Below are 22,977 nucleotides of genomic sequence, written 5' to 3'. Positions count from 1 at the left end.
ACCAATGTGGCTGGTCAGTCCTGGAGGCACTTTGCAGTCAGAGCCTGATCCAGCCTCTGCTGCCGTGAGCAGGATCTGGCAGCCAGATCCAGAGGGACGAGCACAGGGTCAGGGCACGAGCAGGGCAGCTGGCAAACAGCAGAAAAGGCAATACATAGGTCATCATCACAGACTGGTCCTCCAACCCTGAGCTGCAAGCCCCAGAGAGATACAATAGCATTTGCCCTGGGGGCAGGTGGCTTTCCTGGAGCTCAGGGTGCCTTTGGAGGGGATGCTGCTGGCCTGCTCTCCTGTGCCTTTTATGTCCCGTATGGTGGCCAGGGATCACCAATGGAAACAGCAGCCCAAGCCTTTATTTCTCACATAAACATCTTACTGGTGCTGAAAGGGGCTTAGTTAGATCTTTTGTTAAAGGCAAAAAGTTTAGCCTGATGGTGAACAAACTGACAAGAGACTATTTAAAAAAAAAAAAAAAAAAAAAAAAAAAAAGACATCCCAAAAATGCTGAATGGGTTTGTTCTTTTCAGATGCAAATCATTTGAGCGCTCCCCCAAGAGAGCAAGCGTTAACCCAAAATAACTGCCTCGCCAGGAACAGACAGCCTCTCAACAATTCTGCAAGGCACTGCTGACTTACCACAAGTCTAAATATTGTTAGTTATATTAAAAGCTATTTAAATATTCCCATAAAAGTAAAAATATGAGAAAAAACTTAAGTTAGGAATGACCATAGGAAGGATTTCAGAACAGCCAGTATGCGGCTTGCAAGGGATGGGATGCATTTCAGTTCAAGCAACAGTGGTGTAAACACACACATGCAAAATATATAAACATGCCTCTCGGAAAAGCTGCAATTCAAGCATCACCTTGAACTCTGAGCAGATGCAACCAGAGTTATTTCAAGAACACAAACATCAGCACCACTGCAAAACAAGTTCTGGAAAACTGTTTAAAACTCATACAGAAATGCTGGTATACATAGATCTGTATTCTTCATTACACCTGAACAGCTACATTGAGTGGCAAGTACACACACAATAAAATAAAAAGTAATATAAAGCAGACAAATCCTCCCACCCCATCTGGCTAAATGCAGCAGATGCAGCTGCTGAGATTCAATGCCGATCACAAAGTTACAGCTTACCATAACACGCTGGGGTTTCCCTTTGACCAGGTAACGTGCAAGACGAAAGTATTCTCTAGTTCTAAAAGAAGAAAACTGGAACAGCAAAACGGAAAAAAAAGCCCTGCATATGCTCCTGTTTCGAGAGAGTAAGCTTCAAGCAGCTGCATCTGAACAGCCAGCCTGAAAGTGTTTTGTGCATAGGATGCACGTGAAGAAATAGGGAAGACAACCGCTGCTCACTGCCCACAGCAGGCGTCTGCTCAACATCCCTGCCGGTAGCAAAGCAAGCACGACACACATGGGACACAGCAATCCACCCCACACCAGCGTTTGGGGGAATTTTCTGCTGCGAGATGCAATTTGATCAGAAAACCCCGATTAATGTGAACTGAAACGTTTTGTGGCAATACGCCGGTTCCAACTAATTTCTGGTTTGGCTGCAGGCCAGCCCCCAGCAAGGCTGCTGGTAACGCAGCGATCCCAGTGTGGGGACAGTTACAGGCAAAGCCCCAGCAGCCAGGCAGCAAGTGGATCCCTGCGGGCTAAGGTCTGGGCTAGGGGCTCCGAGGTGAGCAGATGGGAAAACCTTGAAAATCCTGGCAGGAGACCGCAGGTCTGTCAGCTCCCATCAATCCGCAACACAGTGACTGCTGCAGCTCTGCACATCCTGAACCAATGCTCAGTGTCCCAGCAAGTCTCCGCAGGCAGATGACCGCTGGACTGCTTCATTTGTGGGAAAAATGAAAACCCCCAAGTGTATGAAAGTAAAACACTAACTTTTTATCCAACGGGAAATTTTGGTCTTTGCTTCCCCTGGGTCCTTTCAAACTGCACGTGGCTCCTTCTTCCCACCGAATAGCTTCACTCCATTGTTATTTCCCATGAAGTATGTTTTCACCAAGGTCCTGGTCAGACAACTGCTGCTTTCAAACAGGAATGCAGCAGATGGAAAAAACTGCCCCAGGCAGTTAGAGGCAGAAAATGATGGGATGGAGCTGATTCACTGAGAGATCAGACCTCACGTCCCAAGAGAAGATGCTGGCAGTTCAGCTATAAATTACAGTGCCAAAGGAGGAACTGCTGGCAGGACTGTTTTCCAGGGAGGTGCAACTCCAAGTGGTTGGTCTTCCCCAGCACTGACTGGGATCTCTTGGTTACTGGCCAGTGAAATCAGGAAGAGGTTAGATTTTATCAGTATAATTTGGCTTGTGGATGCTCTTACATAGGTTTTCTCTGCAACAGAAAATGTGATTAAGGAAAAAAGGTAGACCAGCCTCTTTTGTCAGTGTTGAAATCTCTGTACGTACCCAAGACCATGTACACACTAGGTAACAGTGAAAAAAGCAGGGGAAGAGTAATCCAGGGGAGACCCACGAGCCGTTTTGCAGCTCTGCTGCCCACGAAGCATTGCTGTGCAAGAACCTTCCTCCAGCAGCTGCCGCAGGACCATGGTCTGGCAAGGACAGGGTGCACAGAGCTTCTCGGCGGGGTGGTCTGGCTAATCCAGCTCGCGTGCTTGGAAAGGCAGAGAACTTTGAGAACTGGCCCCTGCCACTCCAGTAGTGGGAGAGACTGATTCTGGCCAGGGGTGTCCCCGGGATGCTAGGGACAGAAGTTTTTGCCAGATAATTTATCAACAATTTATTACACCGATGAAGAAGCGGGTCTACGTGATCAAACCTGAAGATAACGCTGCTTAAAGACCTACAAAAGCCCAGCAGATTTCAAAGGCCAGAGCCCTGGCAGGGCCGTTCTCATCAGGTTTCCTCAGGATCCTTTTCAAGAAGAGCTGTGTTGGGTGTGCCCTTTGGAGAACCCTACAGAGCAGCGTTTGCACCCAGCATGGCTTTCTGTCTTGGGGTAAAAAAACCTAAGGAAATACTGTATCTGCAACATAAATCAACAATGTTTGATTCATCACAGATAAAGGAATGTGAAATAGCCAAAAATCTGATGTCATGGGGAACGTGCAGTTAGCAGTCCAGTGAAAAGATGAATTGAGGCACTACTGAAGAGCTCTAAAGCAATGATTTATCAGTTCAGTCCTTGCAGAGACACTACTGCAAAGCCCTATAAGCAAGCAAATGCCCGAGTTCCCACTCAGTAACTACTGAGCATGCAGAACTCGTAACGCCCAACAAGCCACCTCTTCCAAGGACTTCTGCAACTGAAAGTCAAACGTGTCCCAGTGTCCACGGTTTGCTGAATAAAGACCCTAGCCCTGTAACGGCTGGGTGCAGATGTAGGTCCTCAAGCACACAGTTGTCGTGGATCAGCACCTGAAGCCCCTGGTGTACAATTTCAGGTTACAGGGATGCTGCAAGCCAGGGCTCCGGAAAGCCCCTTCCAGCTCTCAGCAGACCAGAGCAGGACACCGCACTGTCATAAAGGGTTCTTACCCCGCCAGTTTGTGCACCACATTCACAGTTCACCTTCAGCGAGGTGCATTATCACTTCTGCTGTGATAACCGTTATGTCCACATGCAAAGTGAGCAAAAATAGGAGAGAGCGTGGTTCTGCTGCACTTCTCACACTTGGGTGCTGTCAGAGGCACTGCCACCCACCAAAATAAACCCAAGCTGGGACAGCTCAACAGCAGATCAGTTACTGGTACGCAGGAACTAGCGTTTGCCCTAGTCTCACCTCGCAGGCAGGGCTCAACCTCCTTAGAGACTGCTTGGGCATGTTGAACACACACGAATGTTGGCTAACATCTAACTTCTTACGTCTAAAGCTTGAGAAATACAGAACTTGTAAGGGTACAAGCACTTGTGGGTGTGAAGGATTAAGCCCAAAGTTCATCCCGCTATTTCCTACTTGTCCCATCCTGCTATTTCCTACTTTTCTGACTGGTGCTATGCTCTGTAGTTGGGGCTCGCCCTACGTTACTAAGAGTTGACTTTGTACATTGGAGTAATACTATAAAAATGTATCACGGGGAAAAAAATATTTCAACAGGCTTTAAGAAACGTAGTAATCAATCCTGCATCATGTTAATCCTTTGCCACTTACAAGATGGATTTCAGCAGGCAGAGGAAGATTTCGCTTAATAAAGGAAAAGACTTATTTTCATGAAAGGATCTGAGTAGTTTGCCTGCTTTTGTAAAAGATGTTCCTTAAACCCTTCAGTACAGCAACCTCTACTCTTCTAAAAATGAGTCACACTCCTAAATTCCTCACAAGCTGATTGGATGACTGACCTTACAATACACTTTTAATTGAACCATAACCTTGAATCTTGAAGAGTTGCCTTCTGAAACATCTCCCATCTGCCTCTGCAGAAAGCCCCTGGGAACACGCCATGGGAACAGAGGCACTCTGATGCTTTCTTAGTAAAGTCATAGTCCCCACTAAGACCCTCAAGACATCAAGTCCCTGGATCCATGCATTGGTTTGGCCCAACACATTGTATAACACGGCTCATTATAAACCAAATTATATTGAAATAAACCCACGTATCGTGAAGGGACAGGGTAGGTAGGAAAGGTCTTTGCAGATGTTCAGCCATGGAATGGCCATGCCCTCACGTCCCCAGGATGTTGCCTTTAATTAGACAGGCTGGGATTGCAGGTAGCAACGGGCAGGAGTTACCGCCCGCTCTGCTGGGCCAACCCATGTCCACCCTGTCTTGGTGGTCGTGGGAAAGGGGAGAGCACTGGGAATACTGGAACGGTTGTGTGTGCTGGAGAGGAGAAGGGGCTGCCCAGCACAACAGGGGGGTTGCTTGTTTTCCGGCCCACAGCATCTGTCCCTCATTCACTGCCCTATTTTATAGTCTGAGAGTATCAAGCATAAAACAAATTTTCCCATACTTTTAGGTTTTCTGACTGTGAGTGTTTGGCACAGAAAACAAGTCATCAGAGGTCAGAAATTCCTCCCCATTGGGAAGGGCTGCTCAACAGAATACAAGTTAGCCACTGCCGCCTTCCCACTGCGGGGAGGCGGAGAAAAAAGGAAAAGCAAGCAAGCAAGCATGCTCCCTGCCCTTAACCACGTTTGACAGCCCTATTTCAAATGCCTTATTTTGGCTTGAAACTTGTCTCCTACGCCGTTTAAAAATTCCTGGCCTGCAGCAGCACATTTTATGGATGCTTTTTATGACACCACAACGCACGAACTGTCCACTCAAAACTGTGAGCTTCACTAAACAGCGTGCTGCAGGGCAGGGCAAAAATGCCTTCGGATTCCTTCAGTCCATCAAAGCCACAGCACGCCCGACACACTAACCAGCAGGAGAGATACATTTTCCTATCAATCCAGCTGTTCATTCTGGAAACGTCAGAGCATATTGACTTGTGAAGAAACATCCCCCGCTCTGTTCTACCAGCTGTGCGCCCCCCCCCATCCATTTCCCTCATCACTGGATTTGGCACAAAGCACCCTCCCCGGCTGTCTGAAGCCTGCCAGCTGGCCACCTCTGCCCCAGGCACCGTCCTCAGGAGCCCAGGAGCCAGCCAGCAGGGCAGCACCCTGCAGACCTTGGGGAGCACCAGGATGCTCACAGCTGCACCACAAGCGGCTGCCTGCCAGGCTGAGCACAGCAGAGCCAAGCCCGGAAGGGACCTCAGGAGGTCATCTAGTCCAACCTCCTGGGCAGAGAGGGGTCAAACACACTCAAGTCAGACAACTGCTTTAAAATTTAAGCAAGACACATTTGAGCCCTAGACCAAGCCCTAGACTTAGTTAAGACAAGGCATTTAGAGGCAGCAGGTATGAAGCTCAGCTAATCCGGAGAGGGGGTGAAGGGATGCCGAGACCATAGTGACATTTGGCAACACGGCTAAAAGCCGATGGAGAACCGCAACCCCTTTAGGTGGCCCCAATCTCTACCCAGATGCTTATTTTTAATTGCACATTGGTTCCGCTTCATTTGCTTTTCACGTTTATAAACTTTGCCAGGGTAACAGCTTTGGTGGCATCAAGTATTTTGTATAAACAACCTGAAAGAGTGACAAACAGCGGAGTGCCCCATACTCCTGGAGATGCGAGTGCAGCAGCAGTCCCCTGCTACCGGCACGAAGGGTTCAACAGCTGCAGGCACAGCATCACCTGCGCTTGGGAGTGACCACAGGAAAAATCAAGCTGCAATATTGTCAGATGTGGTTCATCAGAAAGTTAAACACACCTGCACGTTTTTATCAATGTTGATGTTGAGTAACCTTTCAGTTTAGACATGAATTTGTCACAGCTTTTAAAGACAATAAATTTAGGTTTAAAAAAATCCTATTTAGAGAAACTAAATTAAACCTCCTGTGCATTGGGGTTTCTTGGTTTATGTAAAGGTCCAAGTAAGAAAAATCAAATGGGGGAAGAGGTTTCTTTCTCCATCTGTATCTGTGGGAACATAAGCGGTAAAATCTGTTGTGCTTTACAGATACCTTCTATGCACATTATGGCAAGTTTGAGTTTGCTTTTAGTTAAAACAATTTCATGTTGTTTGTTGATATCCGAAAGGCCAAGTAATCTAACCAAATGAAACAAAATCCAATTTTGGGGCATGTAAATCCTGAAAGGAACAAGTACCTTTTCCTAAATACAGCAAGGTATGTCATTTCAATTTACACAAACAGAACTCTTAAATTTGCAATGAAAGAACTTAGAAAAAAACATTAATGCAAGTTTTTGAGAAGAGCAGACTTCAAACTTGGCCGGTGTGATAAGGCTGTTTCTAAGCCACCAATATAAGTTAAAAATAGGCAAAGGCAGTTTGGAAGTTCCCAAACACATAAATAAGCCTCAACGATGCCATATACTGGTGATGTTACAGTAGCAGATAAACCGGTGAGCATGGGACAGGTCACAGAAGGGCAAGAACATTAAGCAGCGAGGCTTCCCTCACTGGGGTGGTCCGAAAGTAGTGATTCTACCTACTACCTCTCTTATTTTGCAATCCTTAGCATGCAAAGAGAGGAAGAAATCCATTTGACAATTCCCCTGCCATTTCACCAGAAGCAATCTAATCATCATTAAACTGATATTCCCAGGAAACAGAAGTTTATGCTGCTTGAGCCAAAACTCTTAAAATTTTATCACTGTTGGCAGAAGCAACTCCATTTCATCATTGTATAAATGTCTTAGTAGAGAAAGAACAGAACAAACTTACCATTTCGGTACACAGGGGAACATGTAAGCTAGACACGTCACCCACTAATAGTGGGGGAGAACAGCTTTAACAAACATTGTGATCGCATTCAGCGCTGCTTATCCATGTCAAAATGATAGCGCCAAAGTTTTTGGAGATAATCCTTTCTTTTGCTCGAGTTTCTTAGGGGCTGCAGAACACATGGAGTGTAGGACGGTTTCTCTTACCAAATAACTTTTCAGAAGTTCATGCACTTGTAAGCTTATGCTAAAAAACACAGCGTTTGCTGTTGGTTTAATTTTTTTCACCCTTTCCAAATTATAGAACAGCAGACTCCGGAGACCAAAAGCAAGCAGCTGAAACGAACAATGTCTCATCAGCTCTCGAATTCATACCTTTCCATTTGGTATATTGTATTATTATTAACATAAATTAACATTTACGCTTCAGATATCAGGATTTTTCACTCAAGCTGCAAAAATATTTTTTAAAAGCCACTAACCTTGGAGCAGAAAAGTATCTGTAAATGCATTAGAAGAAAAAGCAACAAAACCTCCTTGAAATGTTGAAACATACCTCCATTCAACAGGTTTATGGAAAATAAAAATAGTAGTATGCCATTTAACGTGACAATTTACCACCGGCGCCGGGGCCACCTCCTGTGAAAGGATGCCCAAGGGAAAAGGTGAGGTCCTCTGGAAGGTTTGCACCTTAAGCTCATCAGAGCAGCGAGCTCAGACCTCCAACAATCTCCTTCAAGACCCTTGACAGAGGAACACAGCGCCACGTGCAAGTGGGGTGGAAAGATGCCGAGGTGCAGATGCGAAACACGGCGGCCTCCTGCAGTCCCCATGCTGACACGAGCTTTCGTAACTGTGCGCTTGGGTGGCGGCAACCATACATATAGACCTGCAGATGCATTCGCGGATATAAACTTCATCTTTATTCCTCCTATGGATATAGGGATAGAGGTGATTCTTTATCATCATGGACATTGCAACAGAACCGGGTATATAAGCAGAGACCCTACAGGATCAGCTAACACAGAACACATGGTTTTCTCTGGGTAAATCACCTTTCATTTCTCCAACTTGTGACTATGGATCTCCCAGATCTCACACGCTGGATCTATCTGTACGTATGTCTGAAAAGTTGCATAAATTCTAGTAATGAAATAATTATAATAAAGCCACAATTATAATACCCCAAAGATAGATGTTTATTGAGTTGCTGAAAAATACAAGTATTCCAGTAAGTTAGTCACATTTAAATGTTAGCTAAAAAAAAACCTACAGAAGTTCCACATACAGTCTAGTTGTTCCATTTTCCCACTATAATGAAAACTATGTTAAGATGATACAAAGTCAAACCTTTAACAATCACCTGTGAATTCCAGAAAAGTTAGTATGTTCTAATACTTCTTATATTGCCCTTACTAGTAGCTATGAGCTATTGTGCCAAGTTATCCATCATTCAGTTCTGAAGGCAATGTGTTATAGCTGTGAAAACTAGATACTCAATCTACTCTTTGGCTATATAAATCAGAATATTATTAGCATGAGATTCCCGTTATTAATGAGGCCTAACTAATTAAAACCACAAATAGTTACATACACATTTTCCAAACAGGTTTGACCTGCTGAAGTCATTGCAACATTAAACTTCAAACTTTAAAAAAGATATATTCTTGGAAGGGTTCTAACAGCCATTTGAGGGGTATTTGTAGCCGCTCAGAGAAACTGATTGTGTTTGACCACAGAACCAGGAACGAACAGCAGAATTCTGTGAAACCATGGATGAGGAGCTGAATTTGGTTTTTACACCCTCATAGTTTCCACAAACTAAGACTATCGGAACAGCGATGCTAGCCTGGGGCACTGGCACTGTGGTTATATCCATCGCTGGTGTAGACCTATCTTAAGGAGAGAGGAAAGTTAAAAGGCTACAGTCGTAACAATGAATCTTGACCAGTGCAAACCAGCAGCTGAGGACAGCAAGCTGTATGCCTGGTCTGTAAGAACGAACCTGAAGGGACTGCAAGAGCAGACACAAAGCAAGAGCGTACACCACACGTATCTGACCGACTGCGGAGGGAGATGCAGATTTCCAGTTTGAACAGAAAACAAAAGCGTTCTATTTAGCAGTTCAGCATCTTTGATTTAGGAAACAGAAGCTGAACAAGCTCATGTGACATATGAGAAGGTTGCTGCAGTCAGCAAGACCTACGCAGACCTAAGAACTACTCCTGAAGAACTGCTAGGTGGAAGAAGCACTGCAATTAAGATCTATAAAATGTATTCAGTCCCATTAGTTTTCAAATCCTGCTGGAATCGATGCAGCCTGCCAGCAAGACACCTTCATTAAGGCAGGATTTTGTAAATTATTTACATTTTGTTTATGAGCTGGAGCCTGCCATTTACAAAACTTTTAACACCTCATGACTCATCCATGTCCGAGCCATATTATCCACAGCCGATTAAATATAAAAGTAACATACTTATTTGTGGCATCCTGATCAAACCAAGCTTAAAAAAAAAAAAAAAATTTTACATTGCAAAGCTTCATCAATTTTACATTTTCTCAATACATCTCATGTGGAAACCGCAGAATTTTATTTTTTTTTTCCTTAACACACTTTCCTTATTCAACAGTGACCTTCCCCATGAAGATGACCAGGGACAGACAGGAATCTCATGGTTCACGGAGTCCAGCCTGGAACAGAGGCCTCCGCATGGTATCATTCCCCCTGTAGACCCGAAAGGCCCTTTCATAAGAAAAGAGTTTTCTTTATAGCTGGAAACTGAACAACAGACTCACAGAACTTTAACCACAAACTCCTCATTAATAACTGCAAAAAAAGTTCCAACTGTTTAGATGCCTTTGTCAGGGGATGGTTTTCACTTCCTTTGTAACGCTGTTCCTTAATTCCTGCTTTATAACCCCAAATTGTGCTTCATCAAGAAACAAAGAACAGCTGGATGCGTGCAGGTGCAGAATGAAAAGCTTCACAGGGAAAAACATCTCTCAAAAGAGAGTATTTTCAATATTCAGGTCTAATAATTCATCCAGATCTTTAAATAAAGAGGAAGAACTTAAGGTAAAAATTAATTTCATCATACAGAACTCTATTTCAACCTGTTTGAATAATCTAACTTAACTACAGGTTCAAAACCTGGCAGCTTTGTTTCCTTAGTGCTGGATCTAGCGATTCATGATCGCAAACCACACAGAAGGTGACCTGTGCTATTACCAGATCCAACCCATGGAACAGAAGGGAAGCAGATCACCTCTGTCAGCAGGAGCTTCCATACTGGATTAAGCTCATTATTAGCAATATCCAAAACAACTATGTTGGTCTGATGCGCATGCTGTAAGACACTGGGTGTTTTTCACACCGTAAGACAGGAAAGTGTGTAAATATATAAAGATGCTGCTACAAGTGAAGGCATCTTTATCTTCATGTACTCCTACCGCTGCTGTCCCTGTTGGTCGAAACTGAAGCCCTAATATACTCTGTATGTAGAAGCGTCCTGCATTTCCCTGGAATAAGAGTTAACATTTCTTTTGTTTGTAACTACAAAATAACGTATTTCCTGATATGTAATGAGGCAGGTCACTTTATCAAAACGGCAACAGATATTTGAAAGAACATACAACAAATTCTCATTATTTACTACGAACATGTAAAAAGTGAAGTGAAATCAAATTGAATAACTTGAATACATGAAAATTATTAAACAGTTTGTATTTTATACACAGAGTATGTACACTGGGTTTGGAAATGTGGGTTTTATCCATGCAAGTTTAATACAAAAAAGCTATTTACAAAAAAATAACAGTAGGAACATTTTTCAAAAGAAACATGTTATGTTGGAAGCTCCAGCAATAATGGAAGTCCTGAAAAAAAGACTTAATACCGTATTATACAAGAAGACAATCTTCAAAAACGTGGAAGATACACTTTACAAGAACATGAAATGCAAAATGAATTGTAATGCACTACCAAAGAACTTGCAAGTATATACACAATTTAAGCATCTATTTTAAAATTATCACTCTCCAGCTGTGCCTCAGAATTACTTCTGCCATGTCCTGCACACATTTACATACCGATCGTTTAGTTACATTGCATGTTCTGAGTTTCATAATCACGAGTTACAAAATAAAATAACTGAATACCAACTGAATGATAACCATAAAGCAATCATATTTTCCTTGTTCTAGGCATTACGTAAAACACATTCACGTTACTCCCAGCATAATCCACCAAACCCTTTTGCAATGCCTGCGCATGCCCCTCAAAGCCTTGCATTACCTGCTAGCGCAACAGACACGAACAGTTGCAGCTAGGAATTCCCACAGTTGCAACAACGCTTGATGTAACATATGGATTCAGTAAACACAACTGTATTAACATTTGCATGTGAAGAGTGCAGCCTTGCACATGCTCCAGAAAGCACGTTAATACTGAACAACGGGCGTTCCCATGCAGTGAGTGGCACGACCTAACCCTAAACTGATACAGCAATTCTGGAGAGATCACACTGGTTCACTCATACTCAAAAATGAAGCAACCAAAAATCCTATTACTTCCAAATATTCCTATTTCACAATCTGCCTTCATAAAACTACAGTGTGTGTGCATGGGGAGGGGGGGGGGGGATTAAAAAGGAATCAGAAAGTTGTTTGCCTTATTTCACACAATTTTGAAAGAAGTGACAGGCTCCTCAGTGCCGAGAATTCTATTTAAGTGGCTGACTTCACGTTATAGCTCAGTTACAAAACTACTGAGGGAAATTCCAGTCTCGCTGAATTCACATGCTCATAGAATCTTCTAGGTTGGAAAAAACCCTTAGGATGATTGTAGGATGATTGTGTACAACATTAAACCTAACACTGCCCAAAGGGAAAGTTCCCCAAAACAATTAAATTTACTGTCAGTTTGAGCTATTCTTCTCCTTTAACATTTGCTAATATACTAAAGTAGCCCTGGAAAGACTTTTTGGTTTTGTTTAAGAGTAGGATTCTAAAATGTGTATGGAAAAACACATTAAAAAATCTTCTTTGAAAAAGTACTTAGCTATAAAACATTCAAACCAAGAGTGTCTGCTTATGTCAGTTTTATAAAAACTTGTATTTCTTCCCTAGAAATTAATCAGGTAGCTTATAGCAATTTTGCCTCCCTTTGCCTCACGTGTTAAAAAAATTAGAAAGTCAAAATCAATGAGGGAACAAATATTGCATATAACCACTATTTCGAGACATGTTGTCAGAGCTGTACTATGTGAAATACTTGAAGAAAAATAAAGCAAAGTGGCATTTTATTATATAAGAGACACAGGAGTCAGAACTACTCCTGTGCTGCGGCAAGTTAAAACTACAATTCAGTTAATCACCTATGTTCTCTATTTTAATAGTCAAGACCAGCAGAAATTTTCTCACAGGAAGAGAGTAATTTTTACCTTCATATTTAATTTACCAAAAATATCTGTGCCATACAATTCCTGATTAAAAAATAGTTTGCCTTTCCCTCCATTTGTAAATGAATTACGTATATGCCACAGTGCGCTGTGTATGGAAAAAGAAACGGTACTACTGTTTTGATTCACTCACGTGGAAGGACAAGTAACACAATAACCTGCTAAGTGTCACGGTGTAATATTCCGTCAGTGAAGTTCCACAGTTCCTAGAGAAACCTTCCTCTGCCTCATTCCATCATTCTTTGCCAGTGGAAGTTAATTACCGGTGAATCTACTTTACTATTACCCTCTAGTAAAGTCAGCACTTTCTGTAGTGTTTTTACACAGATTGAAAACATCTATTTAGAAGAATTCTGCAGCTTATGCTGGAGGACACAGCAGCATGAAGTTTCCTTTAGAAGTTGCACCCCCCGCGGCAATCTCATTACAAAGCCAGAGGGTGCAAAAGGCACCACCTGGGCACCCTGCCCAGGGCTTGGGATGGGCAATGCTTTCTGCAGCACTGGGAAAGAGCTATCCAAAACATATAGTCTTCAGGAAAACAAAGATGCCGAATTTCTTGTTATTTTAACCTCTACGGAAAGCTCCCTGTACTTCATGATCCACCTTCCTCAGCATGAAGTAGCTACAGAACATCTCTTTCTTTCTCTACTGAATCTCAAGGCTTTTCATTGTGAAGTGATTCAACGTGAAATCAACTCAGAGCACCCTCTCCTTGGACAACTATACATTGCCTTTCCCATTCTTGGTCTTAATTCCGGTTTTGCGTGTGTTGGGGTGGGGTTTCATGTATCTGCTTTTGGTTTTCAAGTAGAAGTCACTGTTTAATATCGTGTACCTCTTTCAACACACACATATATTAGGTTGACTTAGGGAGGAAAGAGAAATTTGATTTACCAATAAAGTCATCTCCTATCTTCAGAAAGGGCTGAAAACTCCCACCAGGTGCTTTCAGTTGGAATCAGCTGAATTATTAAGTGTGCTTTATCTCTGCCCATACAGACCGATGCCAAGAAAAACAGGCAGACTGCAGCTGTGTTAGATGCAACAGCTACCTTCCACACAAGCACTTAAGGAATCAGCAGAAACAAGTGGCAGACCTTTGTCTCTCTCCAATACTGAGAAGACACACAGAAACTCAGTTTTTGTGAAAACAGATGCCTTTTCATTTTTTTTTTTTGTTTGAACATGGCTACAGATTTATGTCAAAACCTGACAAGACTGCCGCTAAATGGTATTTGAAATAAAGTTTTTAACTGCAGTAACTGCTGATAATCCCCACCTGCAATTTTATTGAGGTGATACACCTCCCCCTAGTCTGAAAGCTGTGCTTCAAACTAATTTTTCCTAGTCTTAATACTGTATATGGCACATCAGAAAATTTGTATTAAAAAAATAAATCTGTGTAGTACTTTACAGCTTCCCTTGTCTTACCAGAGAACACTATTTTTAGTAAAAGATCTGACACTAAAGCCTTGCTGGTGACAAACCAGTTTAAGCCAAGTTTGCTATGGTTTCCAGCTCAGATGTTCCATAAATCAAAAGGTGAAATAAAGTCAAGAGCAATACTTGCACTGACTTCAGTGAGACTAGGTATTTACCCAGAAATTACGATGATTCATGTCGTAGTTACTCATTATTTCCAACTTACTCCTCTGTATTTTATGATCATTTTAGTGTATTTTGGAAATCCTCCAGACACATCGGTAGAGATGGTTTTCTGCACCCCCAGCAGTGCCCCAGATAGCACACTGCTTTACCAGCATTATATAACAGACGTGAAGTATTTCTGAGATACTGTGTGGGAAGTCCACGCATTACAACTATTTTAATGCCACTGTTTTAAGATTTCACAATATCTGGGACATTATTGCTTAAATGAACGATCATTCATGTACGACACGCTACATTCCAATGACATAAATCAAAAAAAAAAAAAAAAACCAAACCAAACACCAAGGCAGGAGCCCTGTCAGTATGCCGATTCACACTAATTTACAGTTCAGACCATGTTATTGCAGTAACTTTGTACAGCATTCACAAATAACAAAAGCACCCTATTAACTCCAATTTACTAGGCAAACAATGCAGTTTCCTAAAGCTTTTAATGTTGCCTTTTCTTCACCTCCAAAGTAAAAGCTGAACAACTGCAACAGGAATTGGGCAGGCCTCTGTTTTTAACCGTCCTGTCAGCTGTACCAAGTATTGACACTGCATCCTCAACAAAATGGGAAAAGGATATCCCACACATACTTGGATGTTGGCAGCAGGGATTCTGGAATCACAGCAGTGCCCCAGTGCCACTGAACCAATTTCTTAAAAAAAAGTAAAGAGGAAGGAGGAATATGGCACGCAGTAATGAGCAACGTGAAGTCATCAGATCTGTGAACAAGTAAGAAAATGCTGGGAATCAAATGGAAAGGGAGAAAGGGGACAGCAGGCAAATTCTTGTACAGCAAAGACAGCAACAATTTCCACAGGCTGCTTTAAAATTAAAACTTCAAATTCAGAATATTTAGCATCTTTTTTGCGGTTGCTCCTAAAAAGATCATGATGGGAACAGCCAGTTTTAGCAAGGCTTTACATTATTATCGTTATTTGTAAAAACAGCTAAAGAAAGATGAGAAAACACCCATCCAGGCACAGTGGACTTTTTCCCAGATTGCTCCTAAGGATACTTGAAGGCCATTAATCTTTTCAATGCTAAAAAGGAGGTCCTGTAGGAATCACGATTATCCTTCCCATGAAGGTGGCCATAATAATTTCCAATGAATAACAAAGCAAGACTGTTTCTAGTAGGTGTGTAAGGAAGAACTTGAGAGCATTAAAAAAAAAAAAAAAAGAATTACTAGTTTTCAACTTCAATGATACAGTTTAAAATGAGTACATCAGTTTCACATCCAGTTTTCAAGTTACTTAAGAAATAAGCTTTAAAAAAACCCTGGTAAGCATCTGGCATGCTATCATCAAGGGAATTCTTAATGCTAGCACTACGATATAACTTGGTAAATTTAGTTTAGTAGGAAAAAAGTTACTTTAAGATCAGAAAACATATTTAAATATGACAATGAAAGAGCAGTGCAGATCAATTTAAGCCAGGTAACCAAAAGTGACAATCTAGTTAGCAATTCTATGACTAACACACTGAAACAGACCTTTGTTGTTTTGAGTACCACAGCAAGGAATTGAAAGACAAGGACTTACTCTTTTTGAATGGTTGAGTTCCTCAAGTGTAGCAGACACCAAGCATTCCGCTTAATGAATTACATTTTAGTCTTAGCATGACTTATCAGATACTGAATTTAATGAAAAATAGGGATTGAAGTTGTTAAATTATATGTGAATGATTTTTAAAAGTTAGATTTGACATATGGTATTTTTCAAAGGTCAAAGCAATCCAATTTCCTTAAACACGTATTAATGTAGCATAAGATTTGTACCTAGGACTGCAAATTAAGCTTTACACCAGCCTCTCCATGAGCTGAATTTTAAGAAAACACTATAAACAATAGCAGGTTATAACTGTTACACGTGAATCAGCTTGTTTCAATGGATTTAAAAATAATGTACCTTAAAAAAAAAAATCTTACCAGAAAAGGGTTATTTTTCCTCTCAGCTGTTGATTTTAAGGACTATAGTAAATGAAGGAAGGTATAAACAATACCCCTCCCCCATTCTTTTATGAATTACATTACATGGGGTCTTGATCAATTGGAAAGAACAAAATCAAATCTTGTTACACACTTGGCAAACATATCCAGAACTCTTTTTTTAATTGAGCTGCCTATTCATGAAGAACAAACTAATGCAAACAGATTTTTTTACTAAAGTCATGAAATTATTTGCAATTTGTTTAGAGAAGAACTCAACTGTGTATGGTTTCAGAATGTTCTCAAAACATCGAGAATTTGTGCAGAAGCAAACAAATACATAAACTCAGAAGTTTCAAAAAACCACCACAGTGGAAATTTTTCTTTTTCACATTTATCCAGAAAAGTCTAATGTCTCAGCACAGTGACATTTGTACAAACTGATTTGTGTGCTATGCCACACTTGTGTAAATTACACAATAAATCGCGTAAACACTAAAAAGATAAACACTGATATTCCCCAAATAAATTATGGATATACCTGTTGTAAAAATGTAATGTGAGATCAGGAGCAATATTACACAAAATCCTGAAAGTCACAGCGTAAACCTGAGATTCTGGCAGTTTTATCAAAATGTCCTACATTATTCTGTATGCATCACTAGTCCTCATGTCTTACTCACCATGTACATTTGTTTGTCCCAAACGAAGAAAAGTAGACAACTATATTTTGTCCAACAATACATTAAACCAAAAGTGATTAGGTAGGTATTATCAAATTAAATATCATAAATAAAAAGTATTTACAGTATTTTCTAATAATTAGACAAGAAAATAACCAAGTTGTACAACAAACTTAAAACACCCAACATCAAAAATGTGAAGTATTACTTAAATCTTCACATACTGATTTTACAAAAACCTATTAAAATATTTAAAAATCTCCATTTTATCTATTTTAAACAAAGAAATTTCAAAAATGTTTAAGACTATTAAGAGTTATCAATTACACAGGCACTTCACATGTAAACAATCTACAGTACATGAAAAAAATATTTGGCACCAACCTAGAAGACTGGAAAAAACTCAATAAAATGTGTCTTTTTCCCATTGTATACTGTTTTGTGTAGTCACCATACACTCAGACTAAATACTGGCAATGTTAGAAGTGTGTAAGTTACAATCAGGAGTGCAAAAAATAAAGAACACAAATATTAAGCTTTCTGAGAGAGTGAAAATGAATTACACGTGATCAGTTGCTCGCATTTTTACCATCATACACCATCGCTACATTTCTGTCTTACCTTTAAATCAAATTATTGACTTGAAAGATTATGGAGTGTGTGGGGAGGTGTGGGCGTGGGTATGCGTGTGCGTGCTTTGTACTTCCAAAATAATTCAAACGACATTTTCAACATAGGATAAGAAATCCAGCATTTAACTGTAACACTGCAAGATGTTAAATGGCAGCTTTTAACTTAACTGGAAAGAGAACCCGATGCTACCACAATCTCTTTGTGCATCCAATTACAAAAGAAAAAAAGAATAATTATGTTCTTTTAACTGTCAGCTGACTCCAAGGTTTTCACGTACAACTCCAAAGTAAGGCTGTCTACAGCATCTGGACAGGTATTAGTTTCTGATGGCTTGGGTGTTCCCATGTAGGAAGCTGAACTGCCTCAGAGCAATCCAAATTAACAGAACGGTTAAGTTGTCTAGCTTCCAAGAAGTCATGTCACATGGAGGAAAGCTGAGATACTTTCAATGTAGGCAATTCAAGCAGAGCTTGAACTGTGAGACCAACCTTCACCAGACCCCTTTCCTCCAGAATGTGATGAGGCAAGCAAAGTCTCTCCTGCAAAATAAAGCAGTATGCGAATTAAGTTTCATTCATTTTTTTTCCCCCCAAGGCAGGTAACAAATGCAAAACTGTCTCTGAAGTCACACATACATCATTACATGACACTTGCATGGAAAATGTCTTTGGCCTTAAATTTCACACGTGGTAGTCTACAGAACAGAATGGTCAGAAACTAATTATAGCTACGATCTGTTGAAAGCATTAAAACTATGACAGACAGCATCAGAAGATGCTTAAAAGACTGATTATTTCATAAAGCCAAAGACTGTTTCTTTTCATAAGCAGAGCAAGAAAAACAGGCTGATGGGCACTGTTGGCTCAGTGGCCTACTTCCCCATTAGCTTGTTTTATAGGCTTATTAGCCATTTTTCCCTTGGGAAAATTTGGAAGTGCTGATAGACTGGGTCCTCAGTAATAAGCCACTCCCCAAGAAAGTAATCTTTCAGTTTCAAAATTCAGCACAAGCTGGACAACCTTCCCAACTGCTAGCTGGCATTATATGTAATTCAGAAGGTAAATCTTAGCATCTCTAATTTCTGAATGGCCTGTGGCTCTACACTAGATAGAAGCTGTGGCAGAGCAGTATCCCAGGCTTTTAAATCCATGAACTAATATTCTTGTTCCACTACAAAGGGTTAAGAGAGTTTTTTCTCTTGTAATACGCAGGAAATTACTTCTCTTTAGGTTTTTTCCTCCCCTCACACAGGGCAGTAAGAGGATGAACTTGGGCAACAGAAGCCTGAATAATGGGCTGCAACTATGGCTGTGCTAAAAAAAAGACAGCTGATCAGGCTACATGTTTCTGTAATTGCAGGATTTTTCCTAGGCAAGCACTGAAATTCATTCCAAAGCAAGCCGCTATACTCAAGACTTTCAAATATTACATCATCCTCTTGCATCAGTTCTTTTGTTTAGATGATAATTTATTTTACAAGGAGGTCAGTATTATTTTTTACTGTAAGGAACCAACTAGAAAACCATAAAAAAAGTAACTTCCTCAAGTTCAAGCCACAGGTCAGAAATGGGACATCTTTTCAGATCTTGAAGTTCCCTGATCAGTATTTGCTCTGAAATCACTATTCCTCCCTGAATTAATCCACCCACCCACCCCCAAACGAACTTCAGTATTTGCGGATATTTTCTGTGGTTCTTAACAGTAAGTCAATAAAGCAATTAGTATACCTGTGGAACGCCCAATTTTTTACAAGCATCAAGAAAGTTTTCAACATTTCTTCGGCACTTTGCCATACTGAGTTTAGGCTGTAAAGACAGAATGTTAGATCTTCACCATACATTCGTGAAGGATTGTATATTTCTGATGCAAATTCAGTTACAGTTGCTAAAAAAACAAAACAAATTTTGTGAAGACTCAGTATATGAAAATAACTCTTAAACTAAACTTCTGAGCCTTGTTTAATGCAATGTTCTTGCATAAAAACTGAGGTGAGGAATGTAGCCCATTAATATGGTAAACATGATTCATGGTGTTTTAGTACTGAACATCAAAATGTTGTTTTTACATAAGATGCAACAGAAGTAAGACAAATGACTTACCACTGCTGGCGATGGTACGTGAATGCTGGCAACAGAACGTGGCCTTATGTGATTGGCTAAGTGGCAAAGAACTACTCCATCCATCAATGCTGCTCCAATGTCATCTGGCAAAATTACTTTTAACCTTGATTCAAGATTCTATTAAAAAGTTCATAAGCATGTTACTTTCAACCTTATCTAATTTCTATTTTAAATCCAGGGTATTTTAAAACATTCGTTTACAAGGGACATTTTAATACTTAAGTAAATAAAAGTACCAAGTACAAATACTCTTTCCTCTTTATATCATTAACCTTCCATTCCCTTTGTCTTGTTTTTAATTACGCAACTACATAAAAACATTCAGTCAACAACTACCCTGATACATAGCTCTCAAAAGCCATACAGTGAACTCATTACTCATAATAGGAAAGCACAGAATTTAAGGACAGAAACGTTTAGCCCAAATATCTCATTAGCTGTTAGCGTGCAGATTTTGTGGGTTGAAATCATACAATTTTACTAGGAGGAGGAGGAAAGAAAAAAGGGAACACAACCACTTTGGGGATGGCTATTTCATTTGTGCAGATGACAGCTAAATAGCTGAGGAAAAAGGTGGCCAAGAAGTGCCCACACTTGTGTTACAAAACCGAAAAGGGAGGCGGGGAATAGTTTCTTCCACTCCAGCACCAAGCCTTCACTGTTTCAGGAAATGAACCAGACAGAAACAGCCTTCATTGAAGTCACACCCCAAATTAGTCCTGCTCTGAAAAGCAGAGCTGCTACAATTTACAATTAACTGTTAAATATCTTGCGAACAGAACTACACAGAAAAAATACTGGAAGCCTGAAATTAGAACCCATTCACTGTTGTATAATTTGCAACAACTTTCTATGCTCAAAAAGCATTTGGCTATTCAGAAGGCTATGGTCAGCAGCTGCTTCAAGTAGGCTACTTCCAATCTCAGGTCAAATAGCAGCATACATAAGCAGAATTACTGTCTCCCTAAAAAAACCTAAAACCTCAGAAACCTAAAAACATTTAATTTCTAATTTCGTTTTTCAGCTAAAAAACCATTTCGTTCCTGGCGGTATTTTGGATGGACCAAAAATAGCAGCAGTGTAGCCTGTTAGATGAAATTCCTTAAGAAGAAATATCACTACCAAGAAGCCGTTGTACAACTGCAATGATTTTATAATAACAGTTTAAATTGTGGTACAAAGCAAACTAAATGCACTGCATCCACAGAGTAAATAATGGTACATACATTGCGAAGCTGCCTTATTTGCTCCCTTTCTTCCCTTAAATGCTCCATTTTCCTCCTCATTGTAAATCCAGGATCCACTGCACCATAGTCCTGGCGCGATGCACGACTGAAAGCTATTAAACATTAGTGGAGTTAGTTTTCACAATCCAGATTAAAAAAATGCAACAACTAAAAATCTACCCCCAAGGATAAAAACAGGAAAAAAGCTGCAGAAATTTTCAGAACAAATATATTTAAGTATGCTGATGTAAAAGATGCTGTCCATGAAAGTTACCTTTCAAATAAAATACACAGTTCATCTTACTTAAGTGCAAATGGGTAACTACAAAATAAGAAGACAGAATTGAGATCAATATTCAAATATCTGTTTGAGATCTACTACTCCATTTACACTTTTTCCAAGCATATCTTGCAATCTAGCTTTGAACGTATTTTCATCGTGTTTTACTTTTAATTAAAATAGAAAGTCTTTATGAAGACTAAAAAAGGGATAGAGCTCACTGATATAACTTACAATGAAAGACTTAAAATATATATATACACACATACGTGCATGTGTCAGGTGTGCATATGCAGAGACACGATGATCACTTTAATAAAGAACTAACTGAAAAATATGAAATGTCTCATCTACCAGTGCAGAGTTCTTTAGAAAATGAGGTCTGTTAAATCATTACATTCACTTTACTATTCTTCATGGTCAGAAAGCCTTCCAATGAGAATTCTATTATTTTGTAGAACACTTGCAAATAAAAGATTCTGTAGCAATACCACTGTACCCTTAAGTATTTTACCCCATGCATTTGGAGCAAAATTTAAAGAAAAAAAATCAGTACTTGCACCTTTAGAACTTTCTGTATTGTTTTTAGCAGTTTGGATTTTAATAAGACACGTAACAATGAAAAATAACAGAAATTTTATAGATACTCTTGAAACCACTGCTCTGATTTTATACATTGAGTATGTGGTTTGTATACAGAAAAAAACCCGACTACAAGCCTGCCTGCTTCCTCCTATCAAATCTGCACCTTCCTGATGCAGATGCACCTACCGAGGACGTTGATAACTCAGAAGCCTCTAAATGATCACAGCCAGGCATGACCTGGCACATGCAGCTAACCTAACTATCTCTGGCACAGAAATTCACAGAACTGCTTACACATCTCAAGTGACTCAAGGGCCCTGAAGAAACCACTTGCATGACCTCAGTCAGGCATACTCTGCTACTGAGGGCTCCCAGGTAGTATTAAGGAGGTCAAGCTTTGCTACAATAAACACCGAATAAAACAAAACTGAAGAGTTGAGAACATTAATGAATCTGCATGAAGACTGTTCCCTTAAAAACAGAATAATATTAATCGGAAAAAGGACTGCACAAGTGGCTTTTGCAAACTATGTTTTGCAGTTGACACCCAATATTCACATAGGCATTTGCAAATAAATACTGTAACTGCAAAAAAGGCTGTATTATTTGTACCTAGAATTCAGAGGACCAAAAGTTTGCGTTAGACAATACGGCTTTCCAAGACTGCCATACCCTTCTCAGAAGAGCCAGGGTGCAACAAAGCACTAAGTCATAAAATACCTGGCAAAGCTCTGCTCAAAGCACCCTTTCATAGGACAAGGTACAAAAATCTACTTTCAAAAACCTCCTGCCACAGCCATCAGGTCTTCAGCAAAACTGCATGCTGTTTCCCTGTTCATTGACGGTGAATAAATATGCAAGAAATAAATTGGGGGTGGGGGAATAAAAAAAAAATTAAATCACTGTGCAACTTGGGGAACTTTCAATTATTTGTCAAAGCAGCTGTCTGTCTTTCCCAGTACTATCCCTGTGGTAAGTACACTGGGTGGATTGCTATACTGTGCCATCTCATTTTAATTCATGCATGTGCCATCCTTACTGCGTATTTCAGCCCAGGAAATAAACATTTGTTCTATCATGCTAAGTTAGAACAGCAGCTTACCTGACCTTGGTTTGAGACCAAATGGACCATGAGTGTTACTATCTGTCCTTTCATAATCCTGTTAAAAGAGA

The 22,977-nt window shown here is 40.3% G+C and overlaps 2 protein-coding genes across 5 annotated transcripts in view; both read right to left on the bottom strand.

The window, feature by feature from the left end:
- The window catches only part of IL13RA2 (interleukin 13 receptor subunit alpha 2), a 29,734-nt gene extending 21,465 nt beyond the window's left edge, over positions 1 to 8,269 (bottom strand). The window contains exon 1 of one of the 3 annotated variants that reach the window (XM_080365996.1): positions 1,903 to 8,269. Coding sequence is in view for 1 of the 3 variants with exons in the window: in XM_080365994.1 (XP_080222120.1) it covers positions 1,712 to 1,754 (43 nt within the window). In the remaining 2 variants the exon portion in view is untranslated. The other 2 variants (XM_080365994.1, XM_080365998.1) reach the window with 2 other exon arrangements.
- A 2,662-nt stretch (positions 8,270 to 10,931) lies between these two features.
- LRCH2 (leucine rich repeats and calponin homology domain containing 2) overlaps positions 10,932 to 22,977 on the bottom strand; it is a 53,460-nt gene continuing 41,414 nt past the window's right edge. For both annotated transcript variants that reach the window (XM_080365960.1, XM_080365961.1), the window contains 5 exons: positions 22,907 to 22,964; positions 20,940 to 21,052; positions 19,693 to 19,830; positions 19,321 to 19,398; positions 10,932 to 18,132 (listed from right to left, as the gene is read on the bottom strand). In XM_080365960.1, the coding sequence (XP_080222086.1) occupies positions 18,013 to 18,132; positions 19,321 to 19,398; positions 19,693 to 19,830; positions 20,940 to 21,052; positions 22,907 to 22,964 (507 nt within the window). In that variant the 3' untranslated portion in view covers positions 10,932 to 18,012. The remainder of the gene's footprint in view (positions 18,133 to 19,320; positions 19,399 to 19,692; positions 19,831 to 20,939; positions 21,053 to 22,906; positions 22,965 to 22,977) is intronic.

The sequence above is a fragment of the Falco punctatus genome (genome assembly GCF_963210335.1).
Source record: "Falco punctatus genome assembly, chromosome: 15".
Taxonomy (NCBI): Eukaryota; Metazoa; Chordata; class Aves; order Falconiformes; family Falconidae; genus Falco; species Falco punctatus.
Note: the sequence above shows the minus strand (reverse complement) of the source record. Positions and strands in the feature narration are given on the sequence as shown.